Source organism: Salvelinus alpinus, chromosome 2 (genome assembly GCF_045679555.1).
Source record: "Salvelinus alpinus chromosome 2, SLU_Salpinus.1, whole genome shotgun sequence".
Classification (NCBI taxonomy): Eukaryota; Metazoa; Chordata; class Actinopteri; order Salmoniformes; family Salmonidae; genus Salvelinus; species Salvelinus alpinus.
This window is the reverse complement of record NC_092087.1, coordinates 120347651-120366150: the sequence shown is the minus strand read 5'-3', so window position 1 is coordinate 120366150 and position 18500 is coordinate 120347651. Positions and strand designations below refer to the sequence as shown.

Here is an 18500-nt window from a genome sequence, read left to right as displayed (position 1 = left end):
GGAGGAACAGGTTGTAGTGGACGTGTAGAAACAGGCAGCACACTGACGTGAGTGGGAACAGGTTGTAGTGGGACGTGTAGAAACAGGCAGCACACTCACGTGAGTGGGAACAGGTAGTCCTGGTGGAGTTCCAGGTCGTCGTCGTAGCCGAACCTCCTGAGGACCGTCCAGGTGGTCTCATGTCTCCCCCTCTGGATGAAGAGGGTGTGGAGGAACAGGAACCCTGAGGACCACCACCATGATATGGGTCAACTACAGTGTGTGTGTGATCGGAATGTGGAATATGGGGACATTATTCAAACATACCCCAACATGCTCAAACATGGTGCTTCAGAAAGGTGTGACTAGTTTGATAAGAAATGCAGGACTGAGATGGCAAAGAAACAGAAAAGGACACACATTTGGATCAACAGGAAGTTCATTGTCTTCGCTCCCTCCCTTTGTCAATAGAGCATACCTTTGAGAGTGAGGCCGTTGTCACACACACCGTCGATCACGTTCTTCCTCACAACGTTCTTCACGTCCTCCAGGGCCTGGGATGCCAGTGGGGCATTGAAGCATGTCCTCTGCGCACACACACACACAAATCACCAAAGCGGACAAGGAAAACACTGAAATAACTATTCGAACCCTTCACCTGAAAGAAAAAGGGCTAGTGAACTTGTTAGTGCTGTAAAAATGTGCGCTGTGCTGCTGTAGGAGTCAAGAGTCAACAGAGTTGAAAACTCACCTGGAAGAAGTTGAGCTCATTATCATTGAGAATCCCATCGTTGTCCAGGTCGGATATCTTGAAGATGCGAGTCAGCGCTTTGATGCAAGCGGGCTTCATCTGGGAATCAAGTCCAATCAACAGTCTAATGACACAGGTGGCCTCAAAGTAAACGTGAGACTTTATGAACAATTCTTATTTCTGTAACATTCTGTCAACAGGGCATCTTCACTCTTTACCCGTTTCTCCTCTGGACAGTATAACGGGCCAGTGGGGTGCAGGACAGCCTTTTGGGCGTAGTAAAACAACTCAGATATGTTCTTCAGGTTCTTTGCTGAACACTAAAAAAAAACGTTACGGAAGTACAGAAAGAAGAACATACAAAATATTAATTTTCATAATAATATATATATTTACCAACATATCAAAAACTATGCAGTTCCTGTGCAGAACTAAAATACATAAAAATATATATCTCAGTGCAGAAAGCACTTAAAGCTGGAATCCTTAAAATGGTGAAACAGCCACGTCCATTTGGGATATTACAACATCAAAGAAGTTACTGCAAACAATGAACGCTGCAAGCTGCTCGGCGCACCTCACCTCCGTTTTGTCCACAAAAACAAAAACAATGCCGCTGTTCCCCCTAATACGGATTCCATCTTTAAGCTGTGCACGGCAAACTCCCTCCCTCTCGCTCGCTTTCCACTAGATGGGTCAGGAAAGTGAGAGTTGTTTACAGTAGAGTATAGTAGTGTTCAAGATCGGTCTCCATAGTGACCTTGCTGGCTGGGGCCTGGGAGGATCAGACCAGCCGGGATTGGTCTGAGGGATAAGCCAATACTAATTAGACAGTCTGTGAAACATGGAGGAGTTAGCAGCCAAGCTGAACTGTGGACATGGCTCCATGGCTAGCTGGGTGGAGGAGAGCCATGGGGGTCAAACTCCAGGCTTGTTGGATCAGTTTGATTGTCAAGTCTGTTTCCTTGAATTGACAATCAAACGTATCTATAGTACACCTCTTGGACATGGAGCGCTGTCTATTAGGCCTAATGGATTTTCCTTGAAAGATGCATGTATACTCACATACCGACTTGAGCAAGCTATAGAAAATCCCTTAGCAATAGCTCCATTAAGAGTCTAGACTGAAACCAATACCAAACTGACCCCGTGCGTCACGCTAAGCACATGATTGAACCATGGAATTGCCATCATGAGAAAAATGTTGAAGAGTGTCTGGGTGAAGGTCATACTCATAAATAAATGTCCAACATAGGCTATAGAAAATAAGTACATATACAGTAAACAAGCACAGCATATAGTCTTAGACTATATACACTTTGTATGGACTCACTGTCACCCTGCATGATGACAGGAAAAAAGCTACAGAGATAGAGCATGTCATCTGGGACCAGCTTTAAACCTTACAGATTTAGATTAACAACATGTGCCATTTGTAAGCTCTTTCAGCAGCACACTAAAAGCTGTATAGCTGTAGAAGGACTGCTACAATATAAGCACCACCCCTGCTATACATCTTTAATAGATAGTGGAACTGTTCAAGCTAGTTCATTAGCAGGACAACAGACTCTTTATAGCTCAGCTATTGTAGGTGTGAAAGTCACACCTTTCCAGTGCTCATCACCCCACCACAAACTCCACCCTTAACACACTTACCATTCAAAAACGAGCTGTTCATCATCATCATCAAAAAAAAGAACAAGTAATTACGACCAAAGAGAACAGACAAAATGTACATCATTTTCATCAAGCCAGCTTCTTTCTATGGTGCTACCCATTCCAGGGTTAGGACCATAATCACAAGAGGACTTAAAAATTAGCAGTGAATGTGTTTTTGCAGAGCATACAGCAATGCCGACAACCATCCGTGGAGATCAGTGGACAAAGGCCTGGACAACGGGCAGCACCGAAAAAACACATGGTTGCCAAGAAAGAGGTTAGTTTTGCTAGATTTTTTAAATGTGTACGCAGCATTTGTGTGTTGGAGTCGCGGTACCAATCTGCCGATCTGATACACATGGATCAGATTCAAACTTTGAAGACCGAGATCGAGTCATCGAAGGCAGACCAGCAGAAAGATAATAATTCTCTGAGGGCAGAGATACGGGCAACAGGTGATGCATTGGTCCAGAGCAAGGCGGCATTGGCGGAGAGTCAGGCGGAGAATGACGCGTTGAAGAGGGCAAGGAACGAGATGGAGTCACAATCCATGCCAGGCACACCTGTGAGCTCTAGAACTCCACCTTCGACAGGCAGAGTCAATATACCTGGCAGGTTCATCAGGTCACCCTGACATTTCCATTCCTCTTCTGACAACAGAATTTGACTAACTGCTCACCCCGGCACAGCAAGGGCCGTCTGGACCATTCTGCTGTTCTGCTATAACCTAATAAACAAATGCAGGTGGCTTATATCTTTAAAATGCTTTATGATCCAGATGTAAAAGCATATACAGTATTTCTTCATCAGCATCTTTATGCTTTCATTAATAAAATAATGATAAACTCTTTCAAAATGCTGATGTTTATTTAGTTTAGGATCCATAACGAATTACTATGGGAATAAATATCACTGAATTACAAATATATTGGAACAAAGTTGTCTAATGAAGGTAAACGAATTGTTGCTTACTGGAAAATACTCTTTGAAACACACATGGTAATGTTATACAGCGCCATTATGGCTATTAGCAGGTAGCTGGACAATAGACTTGCCTAGGAGGGTAGGGGGAGAATTCTATCGTCAAATGTATTTCTTAGTTAGGTTGGCTGTATCACAACCGGCCGTGATTGGTTACAACTTGAGTTTAATCTACCAAAAAAGACAAAACAAATAATACAACAAAAAGTATTATTATGCATCACATCCAACCGTGATTGGGAGTCCCATAGGGCGGCGCACAATTGGCCCAGCGTTTCTCTCCCTCTAAAAACACAAATAAATGTTTTGGCCTTTACAAATATTATTTTGTCCTTTATTCAGATTACAATCGCTCACTTTCGTGACTCACTCATTCATGGCTTTGGATCAAAATAAATAAGTACCAACACTCTTTCTGATAGTCTTTAAAAAATAAATGTTTTGGTTATCCTGATTTGGACACCATGTACAGTATTATAATAGCCCATTATGGGCTATTAGCAGGACAATATACCTTTACCAACACCTCTCTGTGTTGGTGGAGCAGCTGTCTAAGACACCACATCGCAGCGCAAAATGCGTTGCAGGTTCAATACCCGTACCGGGAGACCCATGAGGCGGCTTTTGGTTTTAATTTAGAATCCTCTATATAAAATTATTAGCGGAGAGTCACGTCATATTTTTCAATATACTGTAGGTCTACCGTAGGCGACATGAGTCTCACTAGTGTTGAGTAATGTGCTGTTGAAAGTGGTGTAGGTCTTATTTATTTAAAGAGCATATTGAAATTAGAAGCAATAGGATTTGAAGCAATAGCCTACAACTATTTTAGCACCGTTTCGCGCTGCTCTGAGACAGGCATGGGGACTGGTCTTGATAAATCAATGAGATTTTTTATTTTCACTGAATCTCTGTTTGGGTATTGGTTAGACTAGAATTACACAATTAGGGTATAGAAATGTTATGCTCTTAGTGTAACCTTTATTTAACTAGGCAAGTCAGTTAAGAACAAATTCTTATTTACAAGAACAGCCTACTCCTTCCTCCCCGTCGGGGAATTGAACCCCGGTCTCCCACGTGCCAGCACGACACAGGGATTCTTTAGCTCAATAGCCCAGTAATGTAGCCTACTCCCGACAGTCACGTTGTACAGCGCCATATTTTCCATACCATCTTAACCGAAACCCAGAGGGCTTTTCGTTTTTTGGAATAGAACCACCATAACATTAATCAAATTAATTAAGATCAGTCCCATATACTATGTTCTTACAAAAACAGATATGAAATTCTCTAATACAGCCACTATTGAAGGCTATCAAATGCTTTTCAAAGACGCCCTCTGTTGATCAAACTAGCACTAACTAGCATTAATGGTGACAGTGGTTGACACTTAAATAACGTGCCATAGAATTCTGCGGCACCATGCAAGCTGTGCTGCAGTACGCTGCTACTTTTAAAAGGACGAACCACTGTAGGTCAGTGGCTTTTACCCAGCAGCCTCTATGCAATATCTGGCGATGCATCACTACTCTGGGTAGTGAAGTCACAGTGCTACAACACAGTCGGTGACTCAGTACAGAAGCCCTCTGGCAGTCTCACCTCCACACATGTCTCTATCTCAGTGTACTGGTTCATGACGGGCAGGATGGTCTCCATGCTGCTGTGTTCCACCAGGTCAGACTTGTTCCCTACCAGGATGACAGGAACCCTATAGGGGGAGGGTTGTAAATGGTTGATTAGATTGCTTTAAAATAGAGTTATTTACTAGGTCTTAAAGCTGTACATTCAGGGCTGTTTTCCCAATCCATACATCAAATCATGCAATTGTAGTGTGTGATAGTTTTGTATTCTGGTGAAGTCTCCCTCGGAAAACACATACTTTTGATCTCAATTGCACTTCCTAGAAATAATATGATCAAGTGGTGGGTCTGCATGCATGAAGCTCGGCCCACCATGACTTGTTGTACTTCTAGACTGCTGTTCTACTGAGAAAATGTGTACATTTACTGAAATGACTCGTTGTGAAAAGCGTGGACTTGTGTCTATGACACGTGCCCATCTCCTCTTTCAAAACTTTAGGAAAACATCCATGCATCTATCATGTATTTAGGAGAAACCGCATTCATGTAACTTCATGTAGAGTGCCTTTTACAGTGACCCAGTTGGGTAAACCCTGGTAGTGGTTGAGTATTGCAACACACATACCCCATTGGATACCACTACTACACTGCAACCCCCATACTCTTCATGTCATAGGTCATTAAGACGATAGCGTTACCATTGCAAAGCTCATGCAGGAACTGGGCTACATACAAACCACCCATAAGAACCACAACTAAACCTAGACTGTATCCCCTACCTGCTGTCCTTGTCTGTATTTTCATTTATAAGTGGAATCCAATGGCTGGTCACCTAAAGGAAAACAAGATGGTGAAGATACAACATTACAAAAAGCAAACATGAGTGTGAACTGGCTGATATCATAACATAATGTGCATACAGTACTTCAAGTACTATGGCTAAACTCACCTTCTCAATGGACTTCTTGTTGTTGACGGCGTACACTATGCAAATCACATTGGCCTGTAAAGGGAGCGACAACCATTACAATCTGGACTCGGCAGTACTCAAATCTCTACACACATCTTTCTACAATACTGGACATTGATTCTAATATTACCTTTGATATCTCTGAAGACAACTGCTCATCTGTTTGTTCCGCCTCTGTGCGAGTTAAAACACGCAGTTAGTGAACAACAGGACAGTATTAGTGTAGTAGTTCGGTGTACATGGCTTGAATAGTAACATGCTTACCCATGGTTTGCATAGTGCAACAGAGATAAGGTACACATTATATAGCTACACTGTTAGTTACAGTTACAGTACCCGAGTAGTCTACTATGTGTGTAGGAACTCTCTCTGGGGTGACGTCTGCCGGTATGGTGATCTCTTCAGCCCGGTAGGGCACCTGTTACAAGGAACCAACCAAGGATGACCATCATAAAAAGACACCAATGGGATACTCAAAATGTACATTCTACATAGGTAATGCATGTATAACTGTTTATTAGTACTACTGCTGATCATCAAGACGTGCATCTCCCACGGGGAGTTATCCGTCTACCCGATACAACTCAAAGCACTCTGAGGAAAGTGCTTCATAGGCTGAAAAGACATGAATAAATCTATTTAATAAACACAGAGGTTACAGGAAGCTTCTTTACGTACCACCTGTGGGAACTCCTCGCTGACCAGGGACATGATCAGGGAAGTCTTCCCCACCTTGGCTGTCGGGGGGGAAAAAACAAGGAGGAAGTCATATAGGCTGTGTGTCCCGCCTGGCAATGCTTCTTTTCAACTCTAGAATTGGCAGAGGAAGAGGCAATTTGCTCATCCTCACTTCATATTGCATTATTATCATGTTTATGTAAAGTAAATGTTTTAGAGTTGCAGCCTGTCATGCATTGTTTCTCTGCACACTTCAAACAGCATAGATAGCATGAAGAGATAGGCTTGCCTTGTACAAATTGGCAGTCTCTCTCTGTGCTTCACACACAAGGTGAGACAGAATATTTCACTGCAGCAGCATCACTATCCCTGGTCTCCTACACCAACTTGCCTCTCAAATCTAAGATATGAGCATTGGCTCTAAGCCCATTCGTGGCCAGAGAGAGCTACTTGACAGCTTACTAAATCACAATAGGGCTTTGCTTTAGAAGGGAAGGGAATTGAATTTAGCAAATGTGAAAGATAGAGCCCTGGGTCCCTGTATAAACAATTAGAGTGCATTTGGAAAGTATTCAGACCCCTTGACTTTGTCCGCATTTTGTTACGTTACAATTGATTAAATCGTTTTTTCCCCTCATCAATCTACACATAATACCCCATAATGACAAAGCAAAAACAGGCTTTTAGAAAAGTTTGCAAATGTATTAAAAATAAACAGAAATATCACATTTGCATACAGTTGAAGTCGGAAATGTACATAAACAGGTTTTAATGACTCCAACCTAAGTGTATCAACCACTCCACAAATTTCTTGTTAACAAACTATAGTTTTGGCAAGTCGGTTAGGACATCTACTTTGTGCATGAACCATGTAATTGTTTACAGACAGATTATTATTTCACTGTATCACAATTCCAGTGGGTCAGAAGTTTACATACACTAAGTTGACTGTGCCTTCAAACAGCTTGGAAAATTCCAGAAAATTATGTCATGGCTTTAGAAGCTTCTGATAGGCTAATTGACATCATTTGAGTCAATTGGAGGTCTATCTGTGGATGTATTTCAAGGCCTACCTTCAAACTCAGTGCCTCTGATTGACATCATGGGAAAATCTAAAGAAATCAGCCAAGACCTCAGAAAAAAAATGGTATACCTCCAGTCTGGTTCATCCTTGGGAGCAATTTCCAAACGCCTGAAGGTACCACATTCATCTGTACAAACAGTAGTACGCAAGTATAAACACCATGGGACCATGCAGCCGTCTTACCGCTCAGAGAGGAGACGCATTCTGTCTCCTAGAGATTAACATACTTTGGTGCAAAAAGTGCAAATCAATCCCAGAACAACAGCAAAGGACCTTGTGAAGATGCTGGAGGAAACGGATACAAAAACATCTATATCCACAGTAAAACGAGTCCTATATTGACATAACCTGAAAGGCCGCTCAGCAAGGAAGAAGCCACTGCTCCAAAACTGTCTTTAAAAAACCAGACTACGGTTTGCAACTGCACATGGGGACAAAGATCGTACTTTTTGGAGAAAAGTCCTCTGATCTGATGAAAACAAAAATAGAACTGTTTTGCCATAATGACCATTGTTATGTTTGGAGGGAAAAGGGGGAGGCTTGCAAGCCGAAGAACACGATCCCAACCGTGAAGCACACGGGTGGCAGCATCATGTTGGGGGGTGCTTTGCTGCAGGAGGGACTGGTGCACTTCACAAAATAGATGGCATCACGAGGAAGGACAATGATGTGGATATATTGAAGCAACATCTCAAGACATCAGTCAGGAAGTTAATTAAAGCTTGGTCGCAAATGGGTCTTCCAAATGGACAATGACCCCAAGCATACTTCCAAAGTTGTGGCAAAATGGCTTTAGGACCACAAAGTCAAGGTACACAAAGCCCTGACCTCAATCCCATAGAAAATTTGTGGGAAGAACTGAAAAAGCGTGTGCGAGCAAGGAGGCCTAAAAACCTGACTCAGTTACACCAGCTCTGTCAGGAGGAATGGGCCAAAATTCACCCAACTTATTGTGGGAAGCTTGTGGAAGGCTACACGAAACGTTTGACCCAAGTTAAACAATTTAAAAAGGCAATGCTACCAAATACTAATTGAGTGTATGTAAACTTCTGACTCACTAGGAATGTGATGAAAGAAATAAAAGCTGTAATAAATCATTCTCTACCATTATTCTGACATTTCACATTCTTTAAATAAAGTGGTGATCCTAACTGACCTAAGACAGGGAATTTTTTGATCAAATGTCAGGAATTGTGAAAAACTGAGTTTAAATGTATTTGGCTAAGGTGTATGTAAACTTCCGACTTCATCTGTAAGAATTCAGACCCTTCACTCAATACTTTGGTGAAGCAGCTTTGGCAGCGATTAGAGCCTCGAGTCTTCTTGGGTATGACGCTACAAGCTTGGCACACCTGTATTTGGGGAGTTTCTCCCATTCTTCTATGCAGATCCTATCAAGCACTGTCAGGTTGGATGGGGAGCGCTGCTGCACAGCTATTTTCAGGTCTCTCCAGAGATGTTTGATCAGGTTCAAGTCCGGGCTCTGGCTGGGCCAATCAAGGACATTCAGAGACTTGTTCCGAATCCACTCCTGCGTTGTCTTGGCTGTGTGCTTAGGGTCGTTGTCCTGTTGGAAGGTAAAACTTCGCCCCAGTCTGAGGTCCTGAGCGCGTTAGAGCAGGTTTTCATCAAGGATCTCCCTTGTACTTTGCACTGGTCATCTTTGCCTCGGTCCTGACTAGTCTCCCAGTCCCTGCCGCTGAAAAACACCACCACAGCATGATGCTTCCACCACCATGCTTCACCGTAGGGATGATGCCAGGTTTCCTCCAGACGTGACGCTTGGCATTCAGGCCAAAGCGTTCAATCTTGGTTTCATCCGACCAGAGAATCTTGTTTCTCATGGTCTGAGTGTTTAGGTGCCTTTTGGCAAACTCCAAGCGGGCTGTCATGTGCCTTTTACTGAGGAATGGCTTCTGTCTGGCCACTCTACCATATAGGCCTAATTGGTGGAGTGCTGCAGAGATGGGAAAACCTTCCAGAAGGACAACCATCTCCACAGAGGAACTCTGGAGCTCTGTCAGAGTGACCATCGGGCTCTTGGTCACCTCCCTAACCAAGGCCCTTCTCCTCCAATTGATCAGCTTGGCCGGGTGGCGAGCTCTAGGAAGAGTCTTGGTGGCCACTGTGTTCTTGGGGACCTTCCATGCTGCAGAAATGTTTTGGTACTCTTCCCCAGATCTGTGCCTCAACACAATCATGTCTCAGAGCTCCACGGATAATTCCTTTGACCTCATGGCTTGGTTTTTGCTCTGACATGCACTGTCAACTGTGGTGTAGACAGGTGTGTACCTTTCCAAATCATGTCAAATCAATTGAATTTAAACACAGGCAGACTCCAATCATGTTGTAGAAACATCTCAACATCTCCATTCCATAATCAATGGAAACAGGTTGCACCAGAGCTCAATTTCATAGCAAAGGGTCTGAATACTTATGTAAATAAGGTGTTTTTTTATTTTTAATAAATTTGCAAACATTTCTAAAAACCTGTTTTCGTTTTGCCATTATAGGGTATTGTGTGGAGATTGCTGAGGATTTTTTTTTTTTATTTAATCCATTTTACAATAAAGCTGTAATCTAACAAAAAGTGGAAAAAGTCAAGGGGTCTTACTTTCCGAAGGCACTGTATAAGAAACCCTGTTATTAGAGAGAATCATACACATTGCCAAAAGTATGTGGACACCTGCTTGTCGAACATCTCATTCCAAAATCATGGGCATTAATACGGAATTGCTCTCCCCACTGCTGCTATAACAGCCTCCACTCTTTTGGGAAGGCTTTCCACTATATGTTGGAACATTGCTGCGGGGACTTGCTTCCATTCAGCCACAAGAGCATTAGTGTTCGATGCGGTTGAGGTCAGGGATCTGCGCAGGCCAGTCAAGTTCTAGCACACCGATCTCGACAAACCATTTCTGTATGGACCTCGCTTTGTGCACAGGGGCATTGTCATGCTGAAAAAGGAAAGGGCCTTCCCCAAACTGTTGCCACAAAGTTGGAAGGGAATCATGCTCAGATCAAAGATTTTGCAATAGTAAAGTTTTGAAAAACGTATTTGTTATTCAAATTAAAAGCCCAATGAATACTCGCCTTTGTTTAATGATTTAACTCCCAACGCTTGTGGGACATTTATTTTGATGGCACGTATAAATAACTGCACGAGGACACAGTGACTGACAGGCTGATACACTTCACAGTTACAAATAGTAGCTAGCTAGAAATAGCACAAACATTGTTTTTCAAAAAGAAAAGGAAAGTAAACAATGTAGAGTGTTTTTTGGTCTTTTTCCACATTAGATGTACAGCCGTGTCAAAGCCTTCAAGGGAAAATTACTCCTCCTGACCCGCCAAGTTGCAGCCAACAATCTCACCCACTTTCCAACACTACTAGTCTGTTCCCTATCAGATGACCAGCGGGAGAAGTAACGTTATACATCGCTGCTGCGTGCTTTGAACAGTGCGTTCTTGTCGTTTTGAGGATTTCAAAGTGTTGGAAAACGACATGCTGTTGGTTTCCTCTCCTTTCACCTTCAATGCGGATAATGCTCCCACTGACCTGCAACTTGAGCTTATCGATCTTCAGTCTGATGCAGTGATTGGAGAACTATTCAGAACAATGTCACTGACGAGGTTCTATGCATCTCTCGATGAACAAAACCTTCCAAAGATTAGGAGTCATGCTCAGAAGATGTTTGTACTGTTTGGGTCAACCTATGTATGTGAACAGACATTTTCAGTGATGAAATATAACAAGTCAAGGCACAGATCATCTCTTACTGACTCTCACCTCTGAGCAATCCTGCGCATAGCGACATCAGAAACTATACCTGACTTCACTGCTCTAGTCAATGCCCATCAGAGACTTCACTCCTCACACTGAGTAGTTTAAATGTAATGTTGAGCTCTCTCTCTTTCTTGTGTTTTTGTGCAATCCCGTTAACAAGAGTTCTGTCCGTGGTGCTGAATGCAGTGTACTTTTCCCTCCATGTAGTTCATTGCATGTTTAATAATGAAAATACCTACCAAAAGGAGAACATGAATGTGGTTTATTTCTGTGCATGTTAAAAAAGTTAAATAATTAGCATATCTGGATATGATTTACAGTAGATATATCTGTCAACACAGTCATATACATGATGTATAATCCTGTAATATGATTCTGGCACGCGATGGCAAAAATATATTCTAATGTTGCCCTCCATGGAAAATAATCGCCCAGGACTGGTCTAGAATGTAATTTTATGCTGTCGTGTTAAGATTTCCCTTCACTGGAACTAAGGGGCCTAGCCCAAACTATAAAACGTGCCCCAGACCATTATTCCTCCCCCACCAAACTTTACAGTTGGCACTACCCAGATTTGACTGTCAGACTGCCAGATGGTGATTTAACACTCCAGAGAACGCGTTTCCACTGCTTCATAGTCCAATGGCCGCGAGCTTTACACCAGTCCAGTCGATGCTTGGTATTGCACATGGTGATCTTAGGCTTGTGTGCATGCGGCTGCTCGGCCATGGAAACCCATTTCATGAAGCTCCCGACGAACAGTTCTTGTGCTGACGTTGCTTGCAGAGGCAGTTTGGAACACGGTAGTGAGTGTTGCAACTGAGGACAGGCGATTTTTACGCGCTTCAGCCCTTGGCGGTCCCGTGCTGAGAGCTTGTGTGGCCTACCACTTTGCGGCTGAGCCGTTGTTGCTCCTAGACGTTTCCACTTCCCAATAACAGACCAGGGCAGCAATTTTACGAACTGACTTGTTGGAAAGATGGCCTCCTATGACAGTTCCACGTTGAAAGTCACTGAGCTCTTCAGAATAGGCCATTCTACTGCCAATGTTTGTCTATGGAGATTGTATGGCTGTGTGCTTGATTTTATTCACCTGTCAGCAAAGGGTGTGGCTGAAATAGCCAAATCCACTAATTTGAAGGGGTGTCCACATACTCTTGGCCATGTAGCGTATCTTTAAAGTGGACAGGTGCTGCCTAGGTGAGTCAGAGTGAATGTTTTGAACACATTAACTAAAGCTGACATTTAGTTAGAGCAAATTGCTTAGATCGCAAAGGCAATCCATGCATTCATATGACAAACATGTCATGTCGACAGGCAGTTAGTCAACATCAATTGCAGATGGTAAATAGCCAATGTCACTTGGATCTAAACATCATATTGTTTAGGATACTAGCTAGATAGCTATGTTATGACACTACTAACTGAGTAGTGTAGTTAACATCATGGTGTGTGTGGTAGTGTAACATTAGCTATAAAACTGGATGAACCTAGTGGAACACAGCTAGCTAGAAAAGGTTATTCCTCCGAGTCCTTTCATCAGCATCACGCGCTCCTCTAGCTGGCTGTCATGCATGTAGGTTCGGGCTCGACAGTAAAACAGAACTAATTACAGAGTAGACCAAAACAAATCCACTTACGCTCTCCCACCAGTAATATTCTGACGTCCTTCCGCATCTTCACCACTGTTGAAGACCAACTCTGCAAATTCGTTCATGAAATCATTTATGCTCTCGTGTGGTTGAATACAGCCAGCCAGCGAGCGTTCAGCTATCTGGCCTGGCTTACGTTTGCATTTTCCCAGTTGAGCTTCACCAACATAAACCTAACTGACACCGCGCTGCGTTCGTAGTAAATGCCCTGCACGGAATGATATTACCGAACGGCTCCTTTGAAATAATTAACCGCTCAGACATAAATCTTAGATGATACTGTCGACATTGATATTATTAGTCATTCGTCTGCACACAAACTTGAATGTTACGACCGCACAAGCTAGCCTGAACCTGAAGTTACGACCCGCCTCCAACGAGGCGCGCGAGGGGACAAATATTGTACAGCTAATATAACAACGCAAAACTCCATACATTCTTTGGGTGAAATAAAAAAGCAACATACAAAAATATAGGTGATTGTCATTTTATTTTGACCTCTAATAGGAATATTGTGCTAAATATATTCATTACTAAATATTTTATTTTCTCATTGATAAACAGACAACTCTTTATGTTGTCCCCATCCTCACATCACCTTATGACACCCAAGGAGGAAAGGTCAGAGCATTGTTTAGCTCCAGCCCAAACAGCCAGAAGACTGGCCTCACTGGCTCTGTGAATCCCTCCTCCACACAATACAGCAGAGTCTGACTGTTAGACAGGCTATAAAACGACAAGGTCCCATTCGTCACATCCAGAGCCAGTCTAACGATACTGGGACAGCCATGTTTGATAAACTCCCCTATGTTATCGTGCCAGTAGCACAGCTTGTCCCTGCTCCACTCCAGGCACCAGGAGTTAGCTGTGCGACCCAGCTTATCTCTGCGGCCAATGTTGGGGTAGGAAACCCCGACAGCCCAGCCCACGCTCGCCGACGTATCCACGTCCCAATAGTGGCAGCCTTCACTGAACTCCTGCTCCGCCATCCACTGGCTGATGTCAAAGCGGCCGTCGTGGCATGCAGAGGACGTCCTCTTGGTCACCACTTTGTGCTCTTTGGGTAGGAAGTTCAGGCACCTGTGGCCCTGGGCTGGGTTGAAGGTGAGCCAGGAGAAGCTGGCCCCAGGCAGGGGATGGGGTGGAGGGGCGAAGCCTGTTGACAGACATGGCCAGATATGGACAAAATGTTAGCTTGAAGTCATTAGATGAATGTACTAAAGTTTTCAGCCTACTGTATATGACCATGATGGAAAAAAGTACCTAATTGTCATACTTGAGTAAAAGTAAAGATACATTAAAGGAACATTTCACCCAAAAACTGTATTTTGGTATTTGTCTCATTAGTTCATTGTTGACAAAGTCCCACAATGTTTTGCTTGTCAGCAAATACAGAAATCATCCCTGTATGATGCATTTTGCAAATACCAAAAGATAGTTTTTGGGTGGAGTTTTCCTTTAATAGAAAATGGCTGAAGTAAAAGTGAAAGTCACCCAGTAAAATACTACTTGAATAAAAGTCTTTGGTTTTAAATATACTTAAGTATCAAAATTAATAGTAATTGCTAAAATATATTTAAGTATCAAAAGTAAAAGTATAAATCATGTCAAATTATTTATATTAAGCCAACTACACAGCACAATTGTTTTGTTTTTTAAATGACGGATAGCTAGGGGCACGCTCCAACGTCATTTACAAACAAAGTATTTGTGTTTAGTGAGTCCACCAGATCAAAGGCAGTAGTGATGACCTGGATTGTTTTCTTGATACGTGTGTGAATTGGACCATTTTCCTCTCCTGCTAAGCATTCAAAAGGTAACCAGTACTTTTTGGTGTCAGGGAAAATGTATGGAGTAAAAAGTACATTATTTTATTTAGGAACATAGTGAAGTAAAAGTAGTCCAAAATATAAAAAGTTAAGTACAGATACCCCCCCCCCCCCCCTCCTCCAAACTACTTAAGTAGTACTTTAAAGTATTTTTATTCAAGTACTTTACACCACTGGTATCTGATGTACTCTAATGACACAGATATAGTTGAATGGCTATATTGTATATAGGCTACCCCATCTAGTGGTTGATTGGTGAAAACAGCACATTATATTTACAGTAATCAGTACATTATAAGGAGTAATATTCAAATGAGACTAAAGAATAGGAAATATTCTACAGTCTACCTTCAGCCCTGTATCTGTCATTTGAGGGAGGGGAGATGGGCAACTCCTGAACCCGACCATCATGGGAGGCTGGGACATCAGGACACCTGTCATCTGTCACTTCTGAGCTTGTGTCATTTATAACAACAGGGGCCTCCATCTATATGACAAGATAAGACAACACAGGAGCATGAAAATTATCTTTAAAAAATATGATCTTTAAAAAATATGATCTTTAAAAAGGAAAACCGACTAAGAAGGAGGAAGTTGTAGCCTACTGTAAATACTGTATCTGGAAAGTTTACCTGTTGCTGTTGAACAGTACTTCCAAGCTCAGATGGTCTGTTGATATCAGTCTGTTGTGAGTGTGAAGCCACACATTCTTCAGCTTTATCCTCTTTGAAGTCCTGACAATTAAATAATGTAATATCATATAATACAATTAAACTATTTCTACTATTTGATAACTATTATAAAGTTATTTACAGTTGTGCACTTGTTAACGGTAAAACATAAAAGTGAATCCTCTAACCTGATTTATTCCTATTTAAAATTCCGTGTTATTATGTAGCGACGTTTTGATCGTGACAGGAGTCAATAAGCATACTCTGTTCATAAAATAAAAAAAACTATAATAACTTACTGCTTCCATTTCGTGTCCTTTTGTAAATTCTTCAGTGGATGCAAAACGTTTATGGTCGTAATGAACATCCACGATGTTACAAAGTGTAACATTTTTATGCAGTTTAAAACCTGGTCGGATTTTTCCTCTGCAATCGGGACAATCCTTCTTCGTCTTCGCTTTTCCACGTAGACAATCCTCTAAACATTTCATACAATAACTGTGGCCACAAGTTAAAGTCACTGGATCAGTGAAAATGTCAAAGCATACTGAACATGTGAGACAATTTTCTATATCTGTAAGAAGTTCTTCAAGTAGTAACGCCATTGCGATTCGGTGTGTAGGCTAGAATGCATGAATTGAAACCGAAAGTACAGTAAAACAGATTGCAAATTTCCTGAACGGGATTTTCCCTCTCGAAGAAAAAATACATGTACCTAATTAATAAACATCACCTAATTAATTATCTCTCTCTTTCTGTGTGTGTGTTTGAAAGCCGGGAAATACAGTCTGTGTGTGTGTGTGTGTGTCTTGAGGCTGATACTCATTGCTGAGAGAGGTGTAATTAGAATATGTCAATGAATGCAACTGTAGACTTGTCGTGTATAACGTCTGTTGGTTGTATTATAATTGTTAAAAAATTTGACACTTTCCAAGCCTGCCATGTTTCTGGTTAATATATTCACTCACCTCAAAACGGTCTATAACCAGAAATGTATCTCCTACTGAAAGCATGGTTGCATTGCCACCTGATTGTATCTTTTGCCCAACCTGGTATTCTCAAGTGTACGATGTGCAGATCACTTTTTTGCTTTAAAGGTTCAGTGCAGTCAAAAACGTGATTTAAATATTGTATATATATTTCCACACTAAATGGTTGGAGTAATATTGTGCAGTTGTGGAAATTATAATAATGCACCTTTAGTGTAAGAGCCGTTTTAAAAGACCGCCTGAAATGTCTGCCTGTTTTGGTGGGATGGAGTTTTGGCCAAGCTGGTGACGTCACCAAGCGGTAAATGAGTTAATAGACCAATAAGAAAGAGAGTTCCAAACCTCTCTGCCAATAACAGGTAGTTTTAAGTTTTCCTCTCCCACTCAGGCCACTCCCAGCATAATTGTTGCTTGATTTGTTAAATTCTTTTTACCATTTTAATTGAAAACAATCATAGTAAGGGACATAACTGTTATCAGAAATTATTTGATATTGTGATAAAAACGGCTGCATTGGACCTTTAAGGTAATCAGAGTGGTTTTACACATTTGGCACAGTGTTCACTTTCCCCTTCACAATATTGCCATCATTGTACATTTTCCATGATGTCAATGTCACAGTTGCCCCCCTGCTGGCTTCGTTGCCTTGGTTGTCTCACTTCTGAGTTGAAAGTCAGTCAGTGATTAATTGACTAGTACTGAAGTTGAACTGCTAAACCCCTGCATCTGTGGTTGAATTCTATGACATGTGATGATAATTCTAAATCTATAAAGTGACTATGAAAGTGACCCTCATTAGTGTGAACGCTGCGTGTAACAAATCCGGTATCAGGATAAATAAAAAGCAAGGTCTGCTAACTTTCTTTAATTATGTTTAATTAACGCAAACAATAAATGGCAAATGCAATTTTCGTATATACGGGTTCGCTGTATCACCTCGCAGGGTAAAACAGGGAACTGGCAGGAAGTACGTAAACAGCTGTTCTTATACCGTGATGACGTAGTTCCAACGCGTCTGATGGCCTATCACAGTAGAGACTGAGCGCGGTTTAAACTTTGCTCAGCCTATCGCCGGTACTGGTCCCCTTCTCTCAGATGTCCGCATCTGGTCGTTGCGTAGATTAGATCCGTCTTGTGTCTTCCCGTCGATTCTACACTCAAACAGTTCCTAATATGGTATTGTCCAGTACTCTAACCTCCCTGGTTGGCCTGGAGATATGCACCCCTCCCCTCTCCAGATTGACCACAGCTTTTATGGCCTGTCACTCAATGTTGGTCAGTCTTTACACACATACATCTGTATTGTTTGTGTGTGTGTAAAGGCAGTCATTGTTGTTCTCCCCCTTAGACGAGGAGGAGCATGGATAGGACCAAGATGCGGATTGAGGGAAATAAGCCATCTTTTAATAAAACAGCAAACAAGACACTACAAAACTACAAAACAACAAACGTGACTAACCTTCAACCGTCCATGTGTGGACACAGGAACAAACACCCACAAAACCCCAGTGAAACCCTGGCTGCCTTAGTATGACTCTCAATTAGAGACAAACGATACACACCTGTCTCTAATTGAGAATCATACCAGGCCGAACACAAAACCCAACCTAGAAATACAAAACATAGACTGCCCACCCAAAACACACGCCCTGACCATAAACACATACAAAAACAACATAAAACAGGTCAGGACCGTTACAGTGTGTGTGTGTAACAAAACAATATTCATCTTCATACAATATGGTAGCAGGCTATAGTGCATAAACATAAATCCTAACATTAGACATAATTATATTGTGGTTACAATGAAGATTCAAAACACATTCAAATTAAATGCAATAAAAGTTGACTGAAAACCAAAATAGATTGGTTCGGGGTGGGGGCAGGTCA

At 42.0% G+C, this 18500-nt stretch overlaps 2 protein-coding genes across 6 annotated transcripts in view; both read right to left on the bottom strand.

Moving 5' to 3' along the window:
- The window catches only part of LOC139568488 (mitochondrial Rho GTPase 1-A-like), a 28516-nt gene extending 15022 nt beyond the window's left edge, over nucleotides 1-13494 (bottom strand). For all 3 annotated transcript variants that reach the window (XM_071390336.1, XM_071390337.1, XM_071390338.1), the window contains exons 1-11: nucleotides 13110-13494; nucleotides 6599-6657; nucleotides 6257-6338; nucleotides 6051-6094; nucleotides 5900-5953; nucleotides 5730-5782; nucleotides 4970-5078; nucleotides 949-1050; nucleotides 731-829; nucleotides 458-566; nucleotides 100-223 (exon numbers count right to left, since the gene is read on the bottom strand). In XM_071390336.1, the coding sequence (XP_071246437.1) occupies nucleotides 100-223; nucleotides 458-566; nucleotides 731-829; nucleotides 949-1050; nucleotides 4970-5078; nucleotides 5730-5782; nucleotides 5900-5953; nucleotides 6051-6094; nucleotides 6257-6338; nucleotides 6599-6657; nucleotides 13110-13146 (872 nt within the window). In that variant the 5' untranslated portion in view covers nucleotides 13147-13494. The remainder of the gene's footprint in view (nucleotides 1-99; nucleotides 224-457; nucleotides 567-730; nucleotides 830-948; nucleotides 1051-4969; nucleotides 5079-5729; nucleotides 5783-5899; nucleotides 5954-6050; nucleotides 6095-6256; nucleotides 6339-6598; nucleotides 6658-13109) is intronic.
- A 100-nt stretch (nucleotides 13495-13594) lies between these two features.
- LOC139568487 (E3 ubiquitin-protein ligase RNF135-like) lies at nucleotides 13595-16723 on the bottom strand. Of its 3 annotated transcripts, XM_071390334.1 has the most exons (5): nucleotides 16590-16723; nucleotides 15921-16119; nucleotides 15583-15684; nucleotides 15299-15437; nucleotides 13595-14277 (listed from the first exon to the last, which is right to left on the bottom strand). In XM_071390334.1, exons 2-5 carry the CDS (start codon nucleotides 16110-16112, stop codon nucleotides 13721-13723), a joined length of 990 nt encoding a protein of 329 aa, XP_071246435.1. In that variant the 5' UTR covers nucleotides 16113-16119; nucleotides 16590-16723; the 3' UTR covers nucleotides 13595-13720. The 3 variants fall into 3 exon arrangements, with proteins under 3 accessions (XP_071246435.1, XP_071246436.1, XP_071246433.1); XM_071390335.1 differs by lacking the exon at nucleotides 15921-16119 and having other exon boundaries at nucleotides 16590-16704; XM_071390332.1 differs by lacking the exon at nucleotides 16590-16723 and having other exon boundaries at nucleotides 15921-16273.
- Between the last annotated feature and the right edge of the window lie 1777 nt (nucleotides 16724-18500).

Coding starts and splice junctions, on each gene's coding strand:
- LOC139568487 (XM_071390332.1), bottom strand. CDS start 16,226: ATGGCGTTACTACTTGAAGAACTTCTTACAGATATAGAAAATTGTCTC. Junction 15,685..15,920: donor AAGGACACGAAATGGAAGCA/GTAAGTTATTAT, acceptor TTTAATTGTCAG/GACTTCAAAGAGGATAAAGC. Junction 15,438..15,582: donor GTACTGTTCAACAGCAACAG/GTAAACTTTCCA, acceptor CTTGTCATATAG/ATGGAGGCCCCTGTTGTTAT.